General features: G+C 48.9%; 1 protein-coding gene and 2 long non-coding RNA genes across 5 annotated transcripts in view; 1 reads left to right on the top strand and 2 right to left on the bottom strand.

Moving 5' to 3' along the window:
- Window positions 1-4,051: 4,051 nt before the first annotated feature.
- LOC134505653 (uncharacterized) lies at window positions 4,052-14,905 on the bottom strand. Its single transcript, XR_010068739.1, has 3 exons — window positions 14,486-14,905; window positions 4,756-5,048; window positions 4,052-4,286 (listed from the first exon to the last, which is right to left on the bottom strand). It is a non-coding gene; the product is annotated as an uncharacterized LOC134505653 (long non-coding RNA).
- On the bottom strand, window positions 7,133-10,793 carry LOC134505654 (uncharacterized). Its single transcript, XR_010068740.1, has 2 exons — window positions 10,123-10,793; window positions 7,133-7,744 (listed from the first exon to the last, which is right to left on the bottom strand). It is a non-coding gene; the product is annotated as an uncharacterized LOC134505654 (long non-coding RNA).
- The window catches only part of HNF1A (HNF1 homeobox A), a 26,467-nt gene continuing 15,193 nt past the window's right edge, over window positions 8,227-19,500 (top strand). For all 3 annotated transcript variants that reach the window (XM_063315474.1, XM_063315473.1, XM_063315476.1), the window contains exon 1: window positions 8,227-8,849. In XM_063315474.1, the coding sequence (XP_063171544.1) occupies window positions 8,521-8,849 (329 nt within the window). In that variant the 5' untranslated portion in view covers window positions 8,227-8,520. The remainder of the gene's footprint in view (window positions 8,850-19,500) is intronic.

Genomic DNA, 19,500 nt, shown 5'->3' with positions numbered 1-19,500 from the left:
AAATGCCTGGGAGAAAAGGAGCAGCTTAGCTTTGCACCAGAAAGATAGTGATGGGAATTCTGGGAGCTGAAGTCCACACATCTTAAAGTTGCCAAGGTTGAAAAACTGCACTAAGCTTTTAACCCGACCTGGTGCTGGAGGCATCGTTATTACAGGAGCTGTTATATTGTTTTGCATTGCTTTACTTTCACATAACCTACTGAGAATCTTCTGATTGGGGCAAGCTATTGAAACGGTACATAAATTCATAAAAAAGCGGGGAGCCAAGGGGAACCTACAAGGGTTCAGGTTCAAAGGAAGAAGCAGCCAGCCGGGATCAGCAGCCCCAGTGCGCCAAACCGGGCCTGGGAATGAACTGGCAAGCCAGGGCAGAGGGAGAAGCACCCCCATTTTGTGGCTGGGACAATGAGCCCCAGCCCACAGCTTCGCAACAGCTCTGTCTGAGACTAGCTGAAATGTCTGCGCTGTCTCTGAGGCTCCCCCCACAAAAAGATCTCTTCATCCAATTAAGAGGTCATCCGAGGGACATTAACAATGGCAACTGTGAACGCCCAGAGCGCTGATCGGCAGGGGCTGATGACAGGTGCTCCCCATTTGGAACTGGATGTGAGCTGTTCCTACCTTAACCTGAGGGCTCCGGTCTGAAACCCCACCTGCAACGTAGGAACACAGTTCTGGGTTCAGAATGTTGGAAGTTTTGGCAAATCCAGCATGCCTCATTTGCATGTGAATTAACATGCAAATTGAGTCATCCCACAATGCAACTCTGAGGAAGCTGTTTGTTGCCACTCCCACTTCCTCTTTCTCTCTTCCTTCTTCTCCCCCAGAAGCAAGCGCAGGGCTGTGTGCTGCTCTCCTCCATTCTGGGTACCAAGTGGTGGGCCTGGAATTCCCCTTTCTTCCACGCAGCTCTTGGCAGCTGTAGGGCTGAGAGTTTAGGGCAAAACTAAGTATTTAGAAAGGAAAGAAGAACAAAGGAACTTCATCTTTTCCACCAAGATGGATGTAACAGAACCAACAATTAAGTCAATAAGAAATTATTTTACTTATCTTAACCTAACGTGCCTAAGCATGTGATTCTTTATGCTTGGGGGGGCTGAATGTATAAGAGCAATAACCTGTGTTTCTCTGGCATGCTCACTGAAGCTATCTAAGATAATTTTCTTTTTCTGTGCCAGCTTCTCAGCTGTGTTATAAGCTCTGCTCCATTTCAGTGGTTCTAGCAGGCCACTAAATTGTCTTCACAGAAGAGGGAGTGTTCTGCACCCCTCTGCCCCCTTAGCCACTGAGGACCCCTGTGCCTTCAGGACCAACAATGGTGCTGGGATCAGTCTCCCAGATCGGGCTGAAACCTGTGAACGGGCAGGCCGGCCATTCGCCAGCAATGCTCTGTCTGGACAGAGCTCCACAGACTGGCCCTCAGCCATTCATCACCCTGCTCAGTTTAGGGCCTCCACCACCTGAGCTGCTTCCGCTGAGGAGGAACAGGTAAAGGTAGCTCTCATCTGTCTGTTGGATCCAGGTCTGATCTCTGCTTTTCCAGAGAAAAGATTTCCCTCTCCGTCCAAGAGAGAAGAACCTCACAGATCCAGCCTCAGGGCCTCCAAGATCCTGGCTAAATGCAGGCAGGGATGTCATGGCCTCCTCGGGTCTCATTCATCTGGGCAAGGCGAGGCTCTGAACCCCTCGTGCGGATGCGCACAACTGGTCTTCTGGAGCAAGCACGGGGGCAGAGACGTCTTGGCCACACGGTGAGGTGAAGGAGTCGGCTTCAGGGGAACAAAAGGTGCGTGAATTGGGCTGTGCTGGACACAAACGCAGCAGAACTGGCTTAGTTCACGAGATAAGGAATTGGTCTGTGTGGCACGGGAAGCAGCCAAGCCAACCTCTTGCTCCCCCTTGGCGAATCTCTGGGGCTGTCTATAGAGGACAGAGAGATTTGCGGCATCTTCCAATCCAATCGTGGAGTCCGCAGAATGGGATCAAAAATGTTGAGTGTGATCAAAGGACAACCTGGTTTTTATATGTGTTGCACCACTGTGGTCACCACCTTGACTTTTTTGACCCTGTCCTGCAGACCCCCCTGCTTTTGTTATTACGCAAGGGACCCAGCGCATTCGTTTCAAAGACATCCCAAAGGGTGGTGAGCTGCCTGGCTAGACCGAGCTGCAAGTCAGGGAAGAAGCTTCAGCCCCCCCACTTTCAACATTGGAAATTCACTGCGAACTCCTCAAGGAGGCCTGGGATGTGGGGGGTTCAATTGATGTAATACAGGTGGGGGTTTCAAAGGAGAGAGGATTAGAAAAATAGGGGGAACAGAAACAGAGCAGTGGAAGGGGGAAATGGGTTGTGGGGCAGAATAGAAGACGTGAGGGCAGCCTAAAGGCACTGGCCGGGTCTCTCGGCAGTTCCTCCTGCAGGCTGCTCCATGTGAGCTTCGAGGGAAGGAGAAAGGAGTGGAAAAGCCAAGCCAAAGACAATTATGCACACATCAGCCCTATGAGGTAGACCAGATCAGGAAACCGACTCCATAGAAGGCTAGAACTTGACTTTATTGAAAAAGGCTCTAGTAACAAGACCTTGCAACTCTGTCTGGGTCTTCTCTTTCCCCCCACTTGGACCCCAGGGAGTGCGGGGGGGGGGGCTAGTCTGAGTGTCTGCAACGTTCTCCTGCCTCTCTGACGTCACAAGTGTCTCTTCTGCAGCTGGTGTTTCCCCAACAGCCTTCAGATTGCTTCTTCATGGTTGTCTCCCTGTCCCTACACCACTGCCTGGCTCGGGGGTCTGGCGCATCGCCCCATATGGTAGCCAGCCAGCATGTGGCTCACAATGGTCCAATCCCCCTCTGCCCCAGTCGGTCTCTGCAGAATGTATCCCCACAGCCACCACTCCATGGTGCTGTTCCATGACTCCCTCCCTCCCTCCTTCCAGAAATGCACTCCCCAGGAGCCCACATCAGCCCCATTCCTCTTCCCCTCGGCGGCCTGAGTTTGCCCTGGTGGTCCCTGCCTCCAAACCTCCCGAGGAGGTCTGCTCCAAGGCCGCATGCCTGGGCTAGGCCTTGTGGCTTTGCCTCCAGCAAAAACGTTCTTGGCCAGTAGAGTCACCTCCACCGGCAAAGCTTCTGGGCTTTCCTGCTGGGCACGAAGGGGATGCCCAGCGTGTGCTGGGGACGGGAGGGAAGGAAGAGTGACAATGGGGTCTCCGACTTGGCATTCGTTCTTAGGCAGATGAGAGCAGGTCTCGTGCAGAGCAACTGCTTGAACATCTAAATCAGTGTTTCTCAACCTTGGCCATTTTAAGATGCGTAGACTTCAACTTCCAGAATTCCCCCATGCATGCTGGCTTGAGAATTCTGGGAGTTGAAGTCCACACATCTTAAAGTTCCCAATTTTGAAAAACACTGATCTAGGCAGAGGGCTATGGAATATATTTCCTTACTGTCAGTAAATAATAAAGTGGCATTTGCTTCCCCCCAACTCTTTTTGTGTCCCCCCACCCCCGATCGCAATTGTTCCTGCTCCCAGATGCTTTGATCAAGAAACACACAATGTCGGTGATGAAAGCCATCAGCTGTTTCAACAGGGTTGGAGAAAGGGAGGGGGGGATTCCCAAAGCCGCTTCTCTGACTCAGGAGGGAAAACGGAAAATCCCTGCCCTGCCTGGAAAAAGTGCTGCCACCATCACAGATCTGATTGCCTCGGGTGGTTTGTCAGAAAAGGTGCTACCGGATTCCTTCTGATTTTTCAGCTGCAGCTCACAATTTGCCAGGACCTCCAACACTGAGAAGGGGAATCAGTTAGAGATCTCCCCTGCCCCCTGCCCCCAAATTATGCTTCTTAGCCCTTGGGGTCTCTTCCTTCAGCCAAGGAGAGAGGGAAGGCCTCTCTGCAGGCGAAAGCTGATCCTTCAGATCAGATTGACCCGATCAGCAGCAGCCAGGAGCTCCAAGTTTTCAGGGGAGGGGGAGGTGACCAGCAGGGTTGATGGTGGCAGGATAAATTCTGGATGGCAGTTTTGTGGCGAAGTCTGAACGAAGAGAAAGATTGAGTCAAGTGCACTTAAACGTTACTTATTAAAATAATGAGAATATTAACAAGCGTGTTTCAGTCATGTCTTCCTTTAGGGTTGCAACCCAATGCTAACAACCATTATTATCTGGAAGTCTTTCACCTGGACTTTGGGATGCCCTCCAGCCACTGCTTGGACTGCCAGGGGGAGCGGGCAACTGATATAGAAGCTGCTTAGAAGTAGGTGGGATTCTGAGGATGCCTTTCTCAATTATACTGTAGAATGAATGAAATGACAAAAATAGAATATAGATAAATTGCAATGCTAATTAACTTTATTAAATACACATAAAACCTCTTTAACAATATTCACCTTCTGTCCTATTGAAAGACATATATTTTCTTAATGGCAACATCCCTACTAATTCATGTTTTTGGATAGAATAAGGGTCAGCAACCTGTAAACAGGCCAGTTAGCGTTGACTGTTATCTGCTACAAAGATACCTTTAAAAATCCAGAAATCTTAGGAACAGGTTACATCCAACATTATTGGAGCTGTTAGGGACTGCAGGGGAACTCAAGGTGGACAGTTCTGTCCCCAGCTGCTTCTCATAATGAGTTATTTAGTCGGGTACTCTATTGTGGTTAATGAAAAATCAACTGATATGTACCTGTATGTTGGCACGTATGCAGAATCTGTAATTGTGTGAGAATGTTTTGGATTTTGAGAGCAAGAATACTCACGCTGAGTATGGGGAGGCTTAGAAATTTGATCAAGCTGTTTTTAGTCACTTGAGTGGGCAACTTCAGCAGAAGGAAAATATGCTTCCATTGCACTTCTGAAGTAGAATTTTACAGGAGCCAGAGATAACCTTTCAATACATTTGATGGAATAAGCAGCTGCTTGGAAAGGATGCCTTGCTTTTCTTGGGGCACAGCCCCTGTCCCCTACCCCAGTCTCTTCAGATTTCCTTTCTGGTGAACAGACCCCTATCTATTTCTGTCCCCTTTTCCCATCAAGCTACTCGGAGGCAGACCTGAAATGTAAAAACAAACAGCAGTCAGTACAGGTAGCATAAGATAGAAATTTGACTGTGGGACCAATGACCCCAAGAAATGCTCAGCCCCTTTCCTAGAGGCTGAACAGTGGTTTTTTTGGCCTCTTTGATGGCCTTTCCCAAGTCCAAGATTCAATAATTCCAGAGGCAGATTCCAAATAAGCAAGATGAAAAACACCCTAACCATAAGAGCACTTTGAAAGTGGAGCCAGGGGCCTATCCTTGGACGTGCTCAGGTGGAGGCTGGAGAGCTGTCGGTCTGGGGACGCCTTAACCTTGGATGCCCACAGTGAGCAGGGGAGCCCAGGAAAAACTGCAGCTCCCTTAAGGAGCTGTGGACAGTAGAGTGAGGAGTCCCGCGTTGGACCTGGAGCACCTTTGCCCACTTGCAGTCCCATGCAAGAAATGTATGTTTGAGACCCACTGCAAGCTCATAATCTGATTTGTTAGCTGTGGGGCTATGCAAGATGCAAGCCCGTTCCCAGGAAGGCAGTTGCAGATTACACCACACTAACAGAACAAACATAAAAGAGACTCTGATTTAGCACACGGCTAGTGCCATCAGGCCTCAATCTTCTGCTAACCTGGCAAGTTTCCTTATGCCGCAAGCAGGATATAAAAACGCTAGTATCTTGGTCATAAATAAGGTGTCCATTCCTAGATAATCGTTGCTTGACTCCTCCATCCAAACATGGCTGTGCCCGCTAAGTGGGCGCTGTATCGTTGTACAAGGTGAATGGTTATCATTACATAAGCGTCTTTACATTGTGCCAAGCTAAGGCTGCCAAAGGCCACATATACAACCCCCAGTTTCGTTGAGTGGTGAAGGCAACGGGCTAGAAACCAGAGGACCATGAGTTCCAGTCCTGCCTTAGGCATGAAAACCGGCTGGGTGACCCTGGGCCAGTCGCTCTCTCTCAGCCCAAGAGCCAATCAGGCATGGTAAGAGAGTTCTAGCCCTGCCTGAGGCCTGAAAGCCAGCTGGGTGACTTTGGGGCTGGTCCCTCCCTCTCAGCCCAGCCCACCTCACAGGGCTGTTGTTGTGGGGAAAACAGGAGGAGGAAGGAGTACTAGGGATGTTCGCCACCTTCAGTTATTTATAAAAATAATAAAGGCAGGATAAAAAATAAATAAATTAAAATTAATTAATTATTGGCAAGAAGGCACTGAGACAAAAACTTGTCACAGGCAGTGTCATGAGTACTGATGGCGAGCAGGAGGGGGCCCCTATCCAGGGGGGAAAACTCATGCGTAGTACTGAGGAGTTGAGCGGCCATTCAAAGAGACACAGATCAGGCCCGCCTTGACTTTGGGGGTTTTCTGTCTGGGTTTTTCCCACGCTTCTTCAGTTTGTTAGGATTTTCTGTCTTATGTAGCAGTAATAAACACTAGAGACCTACTCCTCGTCTCAGCGTGGTTCCTGACTGTTAGGACAGGCAGCATTCTTCTCACACAGTCACCTTTTCAGCGCCATCCCTCCCTCTTTAACTATTCCATATTAGCAGATTTTGGGGTTACCACATTTTCACTTTATGAAGAAGGGGAGTATGCATTGCATACTGTGGTACACAAAATCTAGATATTTGTGTTTTTCTGCAACAGGGAAACTGCAGATGGCTCCTTAATTCAGTTCTTGTTCTGTTGGTTGGTTCCACCAACTCCAAAGTTTCCATCATGGTATTTCAAAGTCAAAAGTTGCTGCCATTCAAAAATCCCTGCCTGTGGCATGAAATCCAAAGTCACTGTCTAAACTTCAATTATTTCTCTCTTAAAATAGTTAGCAAACGGACCCCAAGAAGCAGATCGAAAGTAGGTTGGCACCTTCTGGAGCTCATGCCCAGCAGACCTCCTTTTATATGCCTGTTGGCCCCTCCCCTCCTCCCTGCACCAATCAGGAGGCAGCCATGGCCACGCCCTCTCAGGAGAATTGGCCCCCTGCCCCACATAAGCTTCCTGGGCGGGAATTAGGTCTAGCCTCAGTGGGGGGATTCTCTAAAAGTTTGTGCTAGTCCTGTGCCATCCTGATTCAGCATAAGATATGTGAGGTTTCTGAAACACTAACATCATAGAAAAATGCAAGATTTTATTTATTGTTTTCTTCTCAGTTAGCGGGTGGAGGGAGGCTTGTCATTAAAATACCCCTTTTGCCTTTGCAGGCTAAGCCAAGTGCTTCTAGCAATGGATCAAGGAAGCTTATTGCGCAACTGGTTAATCACCATCATCATCATCATATTCATTATGAGCCTTTACTAAGCCATTGTACAGATCCAAAGAAAAACACAATTGTTACGAAATTCCAGCCAATAACAGTAGTTTACAAGTTAATAATCAACCAGTAAAGCCAATATTTAGAACCAAAACAAATCAAAGATGTCTTCTTACTAGTCTTCAAGGTGCCTTATGACTATGTAACATGTTTATTTTAAAATGTCTCTAGGTTGCCTTTGGGGACAGTGAAAGCACAATCATGCAGTTCTATCCTGCCACATTTTTGTAAGCAAAGAAGTAGCTCAACCCTGTATCCATTTCATGGACATGGACTGAGAGATTGTGGTTTTTCTATAACCCGTGACAGAACTGGGGTTAAGCAGGATCAAACGTTCTGTCTGCTGCGTTGCCTTCACCATCTCCCCGTGTGCGCTTATGCTTTGGGTAAAGCGGTTTCCTTCCCTCCCCTAGGAGAGAAAGCAGGGATGTTTCAGCTGGAGTCAAGATGCAGAAGGGGGAGCCGGAGCAACGAGGTCTGCGAAGCAGGCCTACAGCTCAGGCGGGAAGGTCCCTTGACAAGACAGGCAAGGAAGACACACTGAGCAGGCAGCGGGGAGGGGGGGCACTTCCCAGTTGTGCTTCGCCCCAATACCTTGCTGGGGATGGCTCTGCTAGAGGAGAGGAGGGAGGCTCTGGAGGGCCCCTCCGAGGTGTCAAGCTTCCATGGAACTCCCTAGATGAAGCCCCTCAACTTTTCACCTTGACCGGAAGCTCCTTCTCCAGCAGCTGCACGAAGATGGTTCTTGTGTGCCCCAGGCCTTCTCTCCACAAACCATCCTTCTCTCTCTTCCTCTCCCCCATTTTTGCTCCCCCTCCCTCCCTCCCTCCCTCCTCATGCACTTTGTGAACGGCTGTTGCAATGCCGAAGTCCAAAGTCCAGCTACTCGCCTAAGCACACAGATAAATATGAACCTTGGAGAATTTGCATTGCTCCAATGTAAACAGAGAAGCGAGGGTCCCTTAATCAGTACTGGCCCAGGACAGTTGTGGGGGGTCTGAGGCAGCGCTTTTTTTTTTTGTCTTGGAGAAATTGGGGGGGTCTGCAGAGAGAAGATCTGCGGCCATCCCTACTCTGCCGACGGCTGGACGTGTCACTTCAGAAGCATGATGTAGCCCCAGAAAGGCGCTTTGGGGCAAAAGGCGTTGAAGGCGCAGGTTCCAGCAGCGGAGGAGAGTCAGGACCATGGTCTCCAAACTGACCCATCTTCAGGTAGAGCTGCTGGCGGCCCTGCTGGAGTCGGGGCTAAGCAAGGAGACCCTGATCAAAGCCCTGGCGGAGTCTGATCCCCACCACAGGGAGAGCCGGCAGCCCGGCGGAACCCTCCACACAGAGAAGGGGGGCCCTTGCCCCGAAATCTCGTGCGTCCCCAATGGAATGGGGGAGTCAAGGATGTCGGAAGAGGAAACCTCTGATGATGGGGAAGACTTTACTCCTCCGATCATGAAGCAGCTGGAAAACCTGAGTCCCGAAGAGGCTGCTCACCAGAAAGCCGTGGTGGAGAGATTACTACAGTAAGGGCCCTTCCTGCCTCTTGTCCTCTTCTCGCCCCTCTCCCTCCCCTCCTCCATGGCTCTGTCTTCTTTCTCATTCACTCTGGGCCCCCTTTACCCAGCTAGGATCCCTCTGTGTTGGCTGGGGATGATGGAAGCGGCAGTCCAACACATGTGGAGGGTGGCCAGGTCAGAGAAAGAGTACCTCGGTGGTAGTTTAGGGACCACGACTAATCTAAAATCCAGAGTTTTATCCCAATGCCAGGGAGATACATTTTCTACCGTGCCATGAAATCGTGAAAGAGGGTGGGGGGAAACCATGAACATTTCAGGCATGGCTGGGAAAGGGTCCCTCCTCAGTCAAAACAGAAAGTTTCTGTGTTCTGGTCTTTTGGGCCTCCATTTCAAAGAGTGCTTGGAGGGAACTGGATGCAGGAACCCCATAGAACCAAACGGGGAGCAAGCCCTCTATGAACATTGGGTGCTGTGAAGGAACTGTGTTTATGGCAGAAGTCCCTTTCACATGTATTAATTGGAACCTGTGGCACAACATGAAGCGAGTTGCACAAACACACAACCCGCAAGCCATATTGCTGTGTACCTAACCAGCTTAAAAATTGTTGGTTGCACTCTCGGGGCAATCAGAAGTGCAATTCTACCGCAATTAATTCAGGTCTTTGTATGAGGGCTTCCTATTCTTGGGCAACGTGTTTCGGGGAATGCATTTTGCGGCTGGCATCAGTCCCGTGACCGCTCCCCCACCATCATGCCTCCTGCCCAGAATGTGACTTTTTCTGGCAGACCCCTCTGATTTGCCCCTTCCCCATCCTGAGTTTTAGTTGTCCTTGAACTTAATGCAACGGCTGTTTCCTGGCACTGTTTTATGCTGTTTTATGCTTCTTTTCTAAATGGCTCTCCAATTCTGGGACATTGCTGAAGGGCGGGTCATAGATCTATCTGGACAAAGGGCGAGGAATCTCCCATTGTATATTTTATGAAAGGCTCCGCTGGAAAATGGGAAGCCCAAATGGGCCCATCCAGATCCAACTCCAGATCTGTTGGGGCCAGCAGTCTGTTTCCGCACCGGCGGGGCAGGCTGAGCGTGAATGCAGACACCCTTCTTTTAGAAGGAAAGGAACAGAAAGATTGCAGGGCTGTGTTGGGGAGGGAGGGTTAAAACCGAGCGCCATCTCTTGCCAGAGGCACTCAGGAGTCTGGAAGCTGTTCGGCCCAGTAAATCGATGCAGCTCCCTTCCCCAGCAAAGGACAGGAATGCCCTAGAACGAATCCTTACCTGTGGGGTGAAGCAGGCAGGCCTCTGGGCTCCCTCCTCTTCCTCTGTTGCTGCTAAGAAGACTTGCCCCAAAGACTTCCTTCTTCCTTTGCTAATTTCCCTTCTTGGGCTCGACTTCCAGGCTACCCTGCCCTTCAGATGACCCCTTCTCGTCCCCCAACTTGCCCTGACTCTGCATTGAGATCTAGGGTCAGCTTGGTTTCCAGAGCTTCAGGACTGGACTGGTTACTAATTATCCAGTGGCTTTATTATTTCTCTTTTCTCTTATACATTTATAAACGAAAAGGCTCAGATAAGCTTTTTGATCATTAACTTCCGATGATTTATCAGGTGTCTCTTCTGAGAGGAAGGCGCAGAAGCCGGAGAACACCTGTCCTGCGCTCGGTCCTGGGCAGCCAGGATGGCAGAGGGGGGAGAGGAAAGGGAAGGGGGGTCTCTGGCCACATTAGCACTAGGCTGGGGGTGCGCGCGGGTTGGGTGCCGAATGTTCAGTGAGGGCATGGTGACCAGCTTTGCAGAAATATGCCCCAGCTACAGCAATATTGGCCATCTGATCTGGCTCCATTTTGAATTCAAAACATCTCACACACATTTACAGGGTTAACTCATTATACTAAACTAGGATTTAGCCAAGCTCTCATAAAGCCATAAATGATGGCTTTATTTATTTATTTATTAGAAAAAACCACAGTGACTGACTTCACTGGGTTTCCCCAAATCAAGCAAGTTGCATTATAACTCAGGGCATGGTGTGAACCGGGCCTCTCTTTCAGGAATCAGCCTTTCTGTCTCTCCTCACCCCACCCCGGGAAACTGGACTGACCTCATGGTCCTCCCTTCAAATATGGGACTAACTGAAACCTGTTGGGGCCCATCATCCCCAGCTGGTTTCGTTCTCTGCAGAGAACATGAGGCCCTCCAGAGCCCTCTCAGGGCCAAAGCAACCCTTTCTCTCCCTTGTGTTCTTGCTTTTTTAGAGAATGTTCAGGAAAAGCTCCAGATATTATGACACTTGGGGAGACCATGCTCAGACATTCTGGAGGGGGCACCTAGAATATAGGTCAGAAAGAATCTGGCAGAACCTTTTAAGGCAATGTTTCTCAGCCTCAGCAACTTTAAGATGAGTGGACTTCAACTCCCAGAATTCTTCAGCCAGCACGGTGTTGAAAAATACTGTTTTAAAGTAACATATTTTGTTAGGAGGCACGATATGCCTCATCATAAAACTGGTGACCCTCAAAAGGTCACCACAGGCTAAGATGACTCTCCTCGTGCAACCTCTGCCAGGGAGTATGGGTGCCCTCTGTCCTTCTGGGTAACTCCCTGCCTGCCTGTGGTTCTTCCACTGTCAAGGTTCTCCCCAGGGAGGGCATTTCCTCATTATAAACCATCTGGCCACTTGGCTACAAAAAAGTCACCTTTCCATTCACACACTTTCCTCTCTGGGATACCTATTATAATTTTCCATAGTCCAAATCTTGATTCCTCATCTGGGTTTTAGTCTGGGGTAGGATATTTGGGAGGAATTAGCCAAGAACATAAGACTGCAACTGGATTCACACATAATACTAAACCATGCTTTGCTAAATCCAGGTTCATTTAAAGACTCACAATTACCTCGATCACACATCATATTAAATGCAGGATGGACAACTAATGGCTTGAGGGTCACATGAGCCCCTCTGCTATCTTTTTCAGCCCCAGATTTCCTAAGGTTGGGCTGCTGAAATTCAGCAACAACAGAAGATTTTTCAAAGAATCCTAGAATGGGAAGGGATGCTAGTGGTCATCTAGTCCAATCCCCCACTGCATGTAGGATTTGCTAAAGCATTTCCAACAGATGGCTCTCCAGCCTGGGTCTGAAAACCTCCAGTGAAGAGGAGCGTGCCCCTTCTAGAGGCAGGCAATTCTGCTATCAGGAAGTAGCTTCTCATATCCAACCTGAATCTACTTCCCCATAGCTTCAGCCCATTGGTTCCAGACCTCTGGACAATGGAGAATAAAATGAATCCCTCTTCCTTGTGCCAACCCTTCCAATATTTGAAGGCTGCTGACACATCTCCCCTCGGTCATCTCTTCTGCAGACCCTTTAACCGCTGCAAGCTGTGTGAATATAGCCTCAAGGGTAAGATCAGAGGAACCTGCAACAATATGAACCACCTCCAAGACTTATGTGGCATTGTCCCTTGGTTGATTAACTGACTGGATTTGTATCCCACCAGGAGTGTTCACAGGGTGTAGTCAGAAAAGTCAAGATGGTGGCCACAATCGAGTGATTGAAGCTCTGCCTGTTTTTAGTGCAACATGCATAAACAACAGGCAGAGTTTCTACCACGCTATCATAGCCATCATCTTTCATTCTTTGACTACATCCAGTGGACACCCCTGCCAATTCCAGCCATTTTGACCCCAAGCCACCATTTTGTACTTGGCTCATGCCCTAGCCAGTATTTTGCATCTACCTCTCCTGGAAATAACAAGAACAACAGGGCCCTGGTGCAATGCCAAAAAGATTCACCAAATAATTAAACATTTAAAACTTACTGGACTTGACACCCCTAATTTTGCAAAAACCATTCTATTTGGAAAAGCATACATTTTACGGCAATACATCCGTGACTCTTAGGTCCTTGGCTGAATCACTGAAGTCAACCCCAACTGATTAGATACTTATACAGATCCCTAGGAAATCATACAATAAAATAAAATAGATCCTGCAAGACTGAAACTGAGCTTTTCCACTCTCTTGTCACATGACCAAAAGTGTGAGTCTGTAATGCCAGGAGTCTGATACAAATCTAGTCTAAAGGCTCCAATGAGCTAAAAAATGGGATTCTTTATGTGTTATTTAAGAGGCCTTGTTTGAAACCCTCTAGTGCATCTGAATCTGATTGCACCGATTTTAATTAATTTACATGTTTGTGCATCTGACTCTAGCAATAGTACTCCTCGTAGGCACGTTTTCAGCAAAGGTAGTTTCTGTGTAAAATAGCTAAAAGAAGAGTCTTCCCTTGATTCTCGCCTCCTTCAAGCCCATCTCAGCTCCTTGTGGCTTCGTAAACAACTTCACGGCCACTTTTCACGGCCACAGGTGACTTTTCCTGGGAGGTTTTTTCGGCTTCCCAGTCTGGCCTACATTCCCCGGAGGCCCTGGCACTTTTCTTTCCAAGAACTGAGTAGCCCTAATTTTGCTCGCCTTCCCTGGCTGGTAAGAAGGTTGCAGCCACTTTGGGGAAAAGACCCAGAAATAACTGGCGTGGAGAGGAGCAGGGGAAGGCCCCTACAGCCCAGCAGGGAACACCCTGCTGCAGTCCGCAGGGGCCGTGCCCCGCAAGTCTGCCCACCCTTCTGCCGCTGGTGGCGTTCCAGATCCACCTTGTTTGGTTCCAGGGCCATTTCTGGACCACATCCAGGCCTTTTTACTGCCCTTCAGGGTACACATTGTACGCTTTATCTAGAAAGGGAGGGGAGAGTAAACATGGACTCCCTTCCGCCCTATTAATTCACTCCACTTATGGAAGCACTTTGGACTTTGGCCTTAGGAAGGACACTGATAACTCCAAAGGCGCAGGCAGCGAGGTGGCCCTTGCGCAGCCGAATAGCAACTCTTCCAGCCCCTCCCCGGAGAGAGGGATCCACAGAGGAGCCAACGGAGAGCCGGTCCCTGCCTGGGAGGCCTCAGAGGGTGTGGGTGTGCTTGCAAGGGAACAGCACATCTCCTTCTCGTGAAGTTTGTTCTCTCCGTGGAAGTCCTGGAGAACATCTGGCCTCCCGCAGAACTTCCACTGACAGAGCTTGCCCGCCATTACCATTTGATTCTGTAACACGCAGCCAAGGAAACAGAGGATGTGTTGGGGGCATGGAGCACCCAGCAGGGTCCCTGCCAAGTCTCTGAACTGGGGAGGCGGGTAATAGCCAAGGCTGAGCGGGTCCCTAGGAGTCGAACAAGGTCGACCCCCTCGCTAGCAAGGGCTGCTGCAGCCGTGCACAAATGTTCAACTGATAGGCGGGGGGTTAAAACACGGACTGAGCATCAAACCCTTCAGTATGGAGGATGCCCGCTTCCTGAAAGAAAATGCCAGGCAAAGATTCTTTTAAACGCAAACAGAAAAGGAATTGGAGTGGGGGGAGTGGAATCCCATTCCAGTAATAAGGAAATCCATTTAGACAGCTAGAATCATGTTCTTTGAAATGGAAGTGGGCACAGGCTCCCTTCCCCACTGTTTCTGTGCAGATAATTGGGCCCGAGACCGAAAATTGCCACATCACTGGTGTTGCCTCCGACTGCGCAGAATCCAGCCTAGGCCAGGTAGGGCCAAATCCAACCACAAAAACAAAACACATCGCTGCACGCAGCTCTTACCGTCCCTCCCGTCCGTCTCCCAAGTCCAGCGCATTCCCTGAAAGCAAGAGAGATGAGAGCCCCAGGGTCAAAGGCCAGCAGGAGTGGCGGCAGCCTTGGCACCCGTCGTGATCTGGTGTCCCGCTTGGTCCTCTGCAGAGGAGCCTCAGGGTGGCTTCCCAAGAATCCAGGGTCCTGCTTGACCTGGGCTAAACCAGGGACGCCCAAGCCCTTTGGCCCTTCCCCAGGGATGGGGGTGGGGAAGCAGGACAGGAGGATGAGAAGACGTCTGAACGTGGAAGAGAATGAAAAGGAGAGAAGGATATTTAAGGAGGGAAATTGATGATGGGAGGAACATGGAGCCGTCCCCCCCACCCCTGAATGTTGAATTCCCTGTTCTGAGGATTGGGTTTTCTTTTAATGCTAACTACTTGATATTTACTTTCCATTTAAATTTGAGATGCCGCTATAAATTATCAACCAGGCTCTTGTTCTCTTTGAGTTGATAACTAACTACCTGGGTTACTTATTGTTCAGGTAACAAAAGGGAGGTGAGAAAGCCCTTCAGGAGTGACCTCAGAACTGGGCAAAAGAGGGAACTTGAACCCCAGTGGTGACCCCTGTTGGGGAAAAGCAGTCCGGATGTCGGTAGCCAAAGCCCATGGGCAGGAGGGGGCCCAGGGACCCCTCCCCAGCCGTCCCACCTCCAGGAACCATCCTGCAGAGGGAGGCTCGCCAGGGCAGTGTTCCTCCTGCAGAACCAGCAGACGCTGGTGGGACATTGGGGTCACCTTCTGAATGTCTGGGTTTCCTAGGGCTTCTCTGAGGACCATCTTGACTCCCCAGCCCTGCCCCACATTAGAAGGCCAGACATGACATGGTCTGAACGCTCTTTTCAGGCTCCCCTTCCAGGCATTGGAGAGGAAGTTGTTGCTGCAGAACACTGTTACCCCCAAGTACCCCCAGTTGGGGCTGCACCAAAGTAACTGGGATCATGGTGGGAACACATGGGCACATTTTACGTGTGTATTTTCTTTCATTCAACTGTATTTTTGATACCAATCAAAGCGAATATTTGTAGCTCAGGGTTGAACTGTGGAGTCCTTGGTGCTCTCTGAGCCTTGGTGTTTCCTTGCAGACGTTTCATTGCCAGACTCGGCAACATCTTCAGTGCAAAGAGGGAGTGGGCCTTGCTCTCAGTTTATACACCATGGCTTGCCCTGCTTGTGTTGGTGGGGGTGTTGTTCTCTCCTTGGGAGTTGCTCGATTGGGCTGTTGTTTGCTGCTGGGTTGATTGCCTGAGTTAATAGTTCCTTGATTAGGGTGTATTGTGTTGTTTGATGGCTCATCTGGTGTTGATCCTAGTGTTGATTTTTGCATATCTGGGTGTTGATTGCTGGCAAGGGAGTGTCCTGGTCTTTTGGCTTTTCTATTGCCTCTTTTGAAGGGTGTGTAAATGTGGTCTACCTCCATGTGTCTGTTGATGGCTGCTTTGTCTGAGTGCCAGGCTTCCAGGAATTCTCTGGCATTTTTGGATTTGGCTCGGTTTAGGATGCTCGCAGTTTCCCAGTTGAAACTATGGTTGAGTCTGTCCATGTGCTGTGAGATTAAGGAGTTCTCATCAAGTCTTCTGACTGCTAGTTGGTGTTCATGGATGCTCTCTGCTAGTTTTCTGCCTATCTGCCTGTATTTTCAATTTTCTTCACCTGCATTATGGGACAATAAAATATGGGATTTTCTCCCCAGAGTAAAATAAGTTATTGTGGCTACCTTAAATTCATTTATTTCATATACACATATACATATATAACATTTTCACATGTAAAATACAAATATGAAATTATACAGAATGAAATTAAGAAAAAAGGAGAGAGACAAAAGATAAAAGAATAAGTAGAAAAGACAGTGCAGGTAGAAAGAAAAGAAAAGTCGTGTCGTTCCACCTTCCAATCTTCTTTACAGTAGTTACGAACAAATCCATTCTCTCTCCTCCCTCTTTAAAGTTACCACATGGCACGTGGTTCTCTCCTTCTCATGTTTGTTGTTTATTCGTTTAGTCGCTTCCGACTCTTCGTGACTTCATGGACCAGCCCACGCCAGAGCTTCCTGTCGGTCGTCAACACCCCCAGCTCCCGCAGGGACGAGTCCCTCACCTCTAGAATATCATCCATCCACCTTACCCTTGGTCGGCCCCTCTTCCTTTTGGCCTCCACTCTCCCTAGCCTCAGCATCTTCTCCAGGGTGTCCTGTCTTCTCATTATGTGGCCAAAGTATTTCAGTTTGGCCTTTAATACCATTCCCTCAAGTGAGCAGTCTGGCTTTATTTCCTGGAGGATGGACTTCTTCTCATACTCAACCCTTTTTAATCAGCAAACCCATAAATCACCAATTCATTCTTTTCCATCGGCAAAAACTCCTTAAGTGTTTCCAGTCTTTTATAACAGTACTTGTTGTCTTATTTGTGATCAAACAGGTCAATTTCACCATTTCTGCAAAAGATTCTTCAGATCCACTCTTCTGTTGTGTGTATTTCAGTATTTTTCCATCTTTGTGCATATAATAGTCTTGCTATCTCTTTATTTCTTTTGAAAAATTGTTGTACAGCTCTCTGCCAAAATCTCTGGATACCAGTTAACAACGGCAACAACAACAACCAAATCAAAACAGACTTTAAAATCCACAAAGGTGATGCATGTGAAGGCCTTTTAATTGCTAGTGAGGAGATGAATCCCTTTGCGCTGGCCTCTGTTGCTGGATGTTGTCCCTTATTCCAACTCATCAAAATCCTCCTGAATCCTGATAATCATCTAAACCAGTGATTCTCAACCTTATCAACTCTTAAGATGTATGGACTTCAACTCCTAGAATTCCCTGCCTGGGGAATTCTGGGAGTTGAAGTCCACACATATTGGAGTCACTGTGGTTGAAAAACATTGATCTAAACTCTTCAGCATTCCCACATCTTTGTTGTGTTGTTTGAACTGAATCAATTGTGACATCCATATTTTCTAACCATTCCTCCAAGTCATGTATAAATACATTGAACAGCAGAGGGCCTAGAATGGACCCCTGCCACTTCATGCTTCTCTCTTGCTCACAAACCAGCTGCTTAGTCATCTGTTCCAGAGTTCTGCCCAGGAGCAGCATCAAGCTGAATGGTGTATTGCTATCTGCTCTTCCCCCCCCCCCCCCCGTTGAAGGAAGGACTGCTTTTGCCCTTCTCCGATCCTCTGGCACGAAATCCCTCTTCCGTGATGCCTGAGATGCCACCAAAAAGTGTTTCAGGGCAGCACCCACGGGCTCCTTTATGTCTCTGGGATGTAACTGGTCTGATCCTGGAGCCCTAGACCCATCTGCAGCAGTCAGTAGCCCTAAGCATCTCTTTACTGTACCCAGCTGCACTTGAATGCAATTCCCCGGAGGAGAAGACGGAGCAAAGTAGGAATTCTGCCCTCTCCCCACCTTCCCATCCTCTCCTAGCAGCGGGCCCACCCCCTCCTGCTCTGTGCTTTTACTGCCGGTGGAGGCAAAAGGCCCTTTTACTGCTTTCAGCTTCCCTTGTGAGCCGATGTTCCTTTGGCACTTCAGTGTTTCTGACTTCCTTTCTGCCGATATCGGCTACCGAAATTAGCCACCGCCCGATACGCTTCCGTGGGGATTACACCCATCTTCCATTTCCCCTCCTTGTCCCTGTTGGCTCTTAGCTCAGTCAAAAGCTCCTTGCGTGTCTAGGGTGGGTTCCTGAGCTGCCCGCTGGTCTTTTTCCTCTTTGGAATGGGGTGCAGTCTTATTTATTCGTTCGTTCGTTCAATTTGTCCCTGCCCATCTCCTCCCATCGGGGGACTCTGGGCGGTCTTACTTTCAGTGTCCTAATTTTGAGAAGAAGTTCTCTTGCACTGCCTTTGACCTGAGGATTTTTGTCCACAGGATTCTGCCTAGTACTCCTCTAAGCTGCTTGTTCTCCCGAAATCTAGTGTGCATATATGACTAGGCTCCAGATTTGTGTTTCTCATAGGTCTTGGCTTCCCTATACCATCCTGGTAGCCCTCTTCTTCAATTTCTGACTGTCCTTTTTGAACCCTGGTGCCCAGAACTGGACGCAGGACTCTAAATGGGGTCTGACCAGGGCAAAGTAGAGTGAAACTGTTACTTCCCATGATCTATATTCCTGTTACTGCAACCCATTTGCCTTTTTGGCAGCTGCATCACACTGCTGGCTCATCTTCAACTTGTCATCCTCAAGGGTCCTCAAATCCCTTTTACCTGTACGCTGCCAAGCCAAGTCTGCTCCATCCTGTACTTGTGCCCTTCATTTCTCCTACCCAGATGCAGAATTTTACATTTCTCCGTATTAAATTCCATCCTCCTTGGTGTTTCACTGTTTCTCAAAGCCTGGCTTGGTCACCTTGCAAGGCCCAAGCTGCCTGGAGGATCATGTATTCCTGTCTTTGCAAATAACGTTTGTTTCATGATGGATATGGGCTGGGGGGGAGCATATATGTACCAAATCCCAATGTTTCTCCGGAGTCTCCTGTTTCTGCCACAGAAGGAAAAAAAGAGAAAAGTTTAGTGGAAAGGAGGAAGTTCTCCTGAGATTCTGCACTTTGGTAACCCTGCTGTAAGGGATAGGGGTGGGACAAGAGACCAGCATTGCAACAGAAAGCGCCCAGGATTAGCCCTGCATGTGACCCAGGGAGCCAAGGAAGGTGCACTTTTTCACACTGCACCATTTTTTACCTTGTTTTCCCCCTATTTTCAACGCAGCACCATTTTCACTTATTGCATGAAAAACGGACAAGCCAGCATGCAGGGCTCAGGTGCACATGGTACTGGGCAGGAAACAACGTGTGCAAAAGTGTATCAGTGTCAGAGTGAAGTTGCAAGGCAGGAAGCCAAGAGGGGCCAAGCAGGCAGGACCCTTTGGGGAGATGGCGCAGGGCCTCCATCTTCCAGGTTGGGAAAGGGGCTGGAGAAGGAGGCGGAAGACTGAAACCCTGGGAGCAAACACACCATGCACGCACGCATGCGTGCACACA

Source organism: Candoia aspera, chromosome 15 (assembly GCF_035149785.1).
Source record: "Candoia aspera isolate rCanAsp1 chromosome 15, rCanAsp1.hap2, whole genome shotgun sequence".
NCBI lineage: Eukaryota > Metazoa > Chordata > Lepidosauria > Squamata > Boidae > Candoia > Candoia aspera.
The sequence above is the reverse complement of the archived record's forward strand: the minus strand, read 5'-3'. Positions and strand labels throughout refer to the sequence as shown.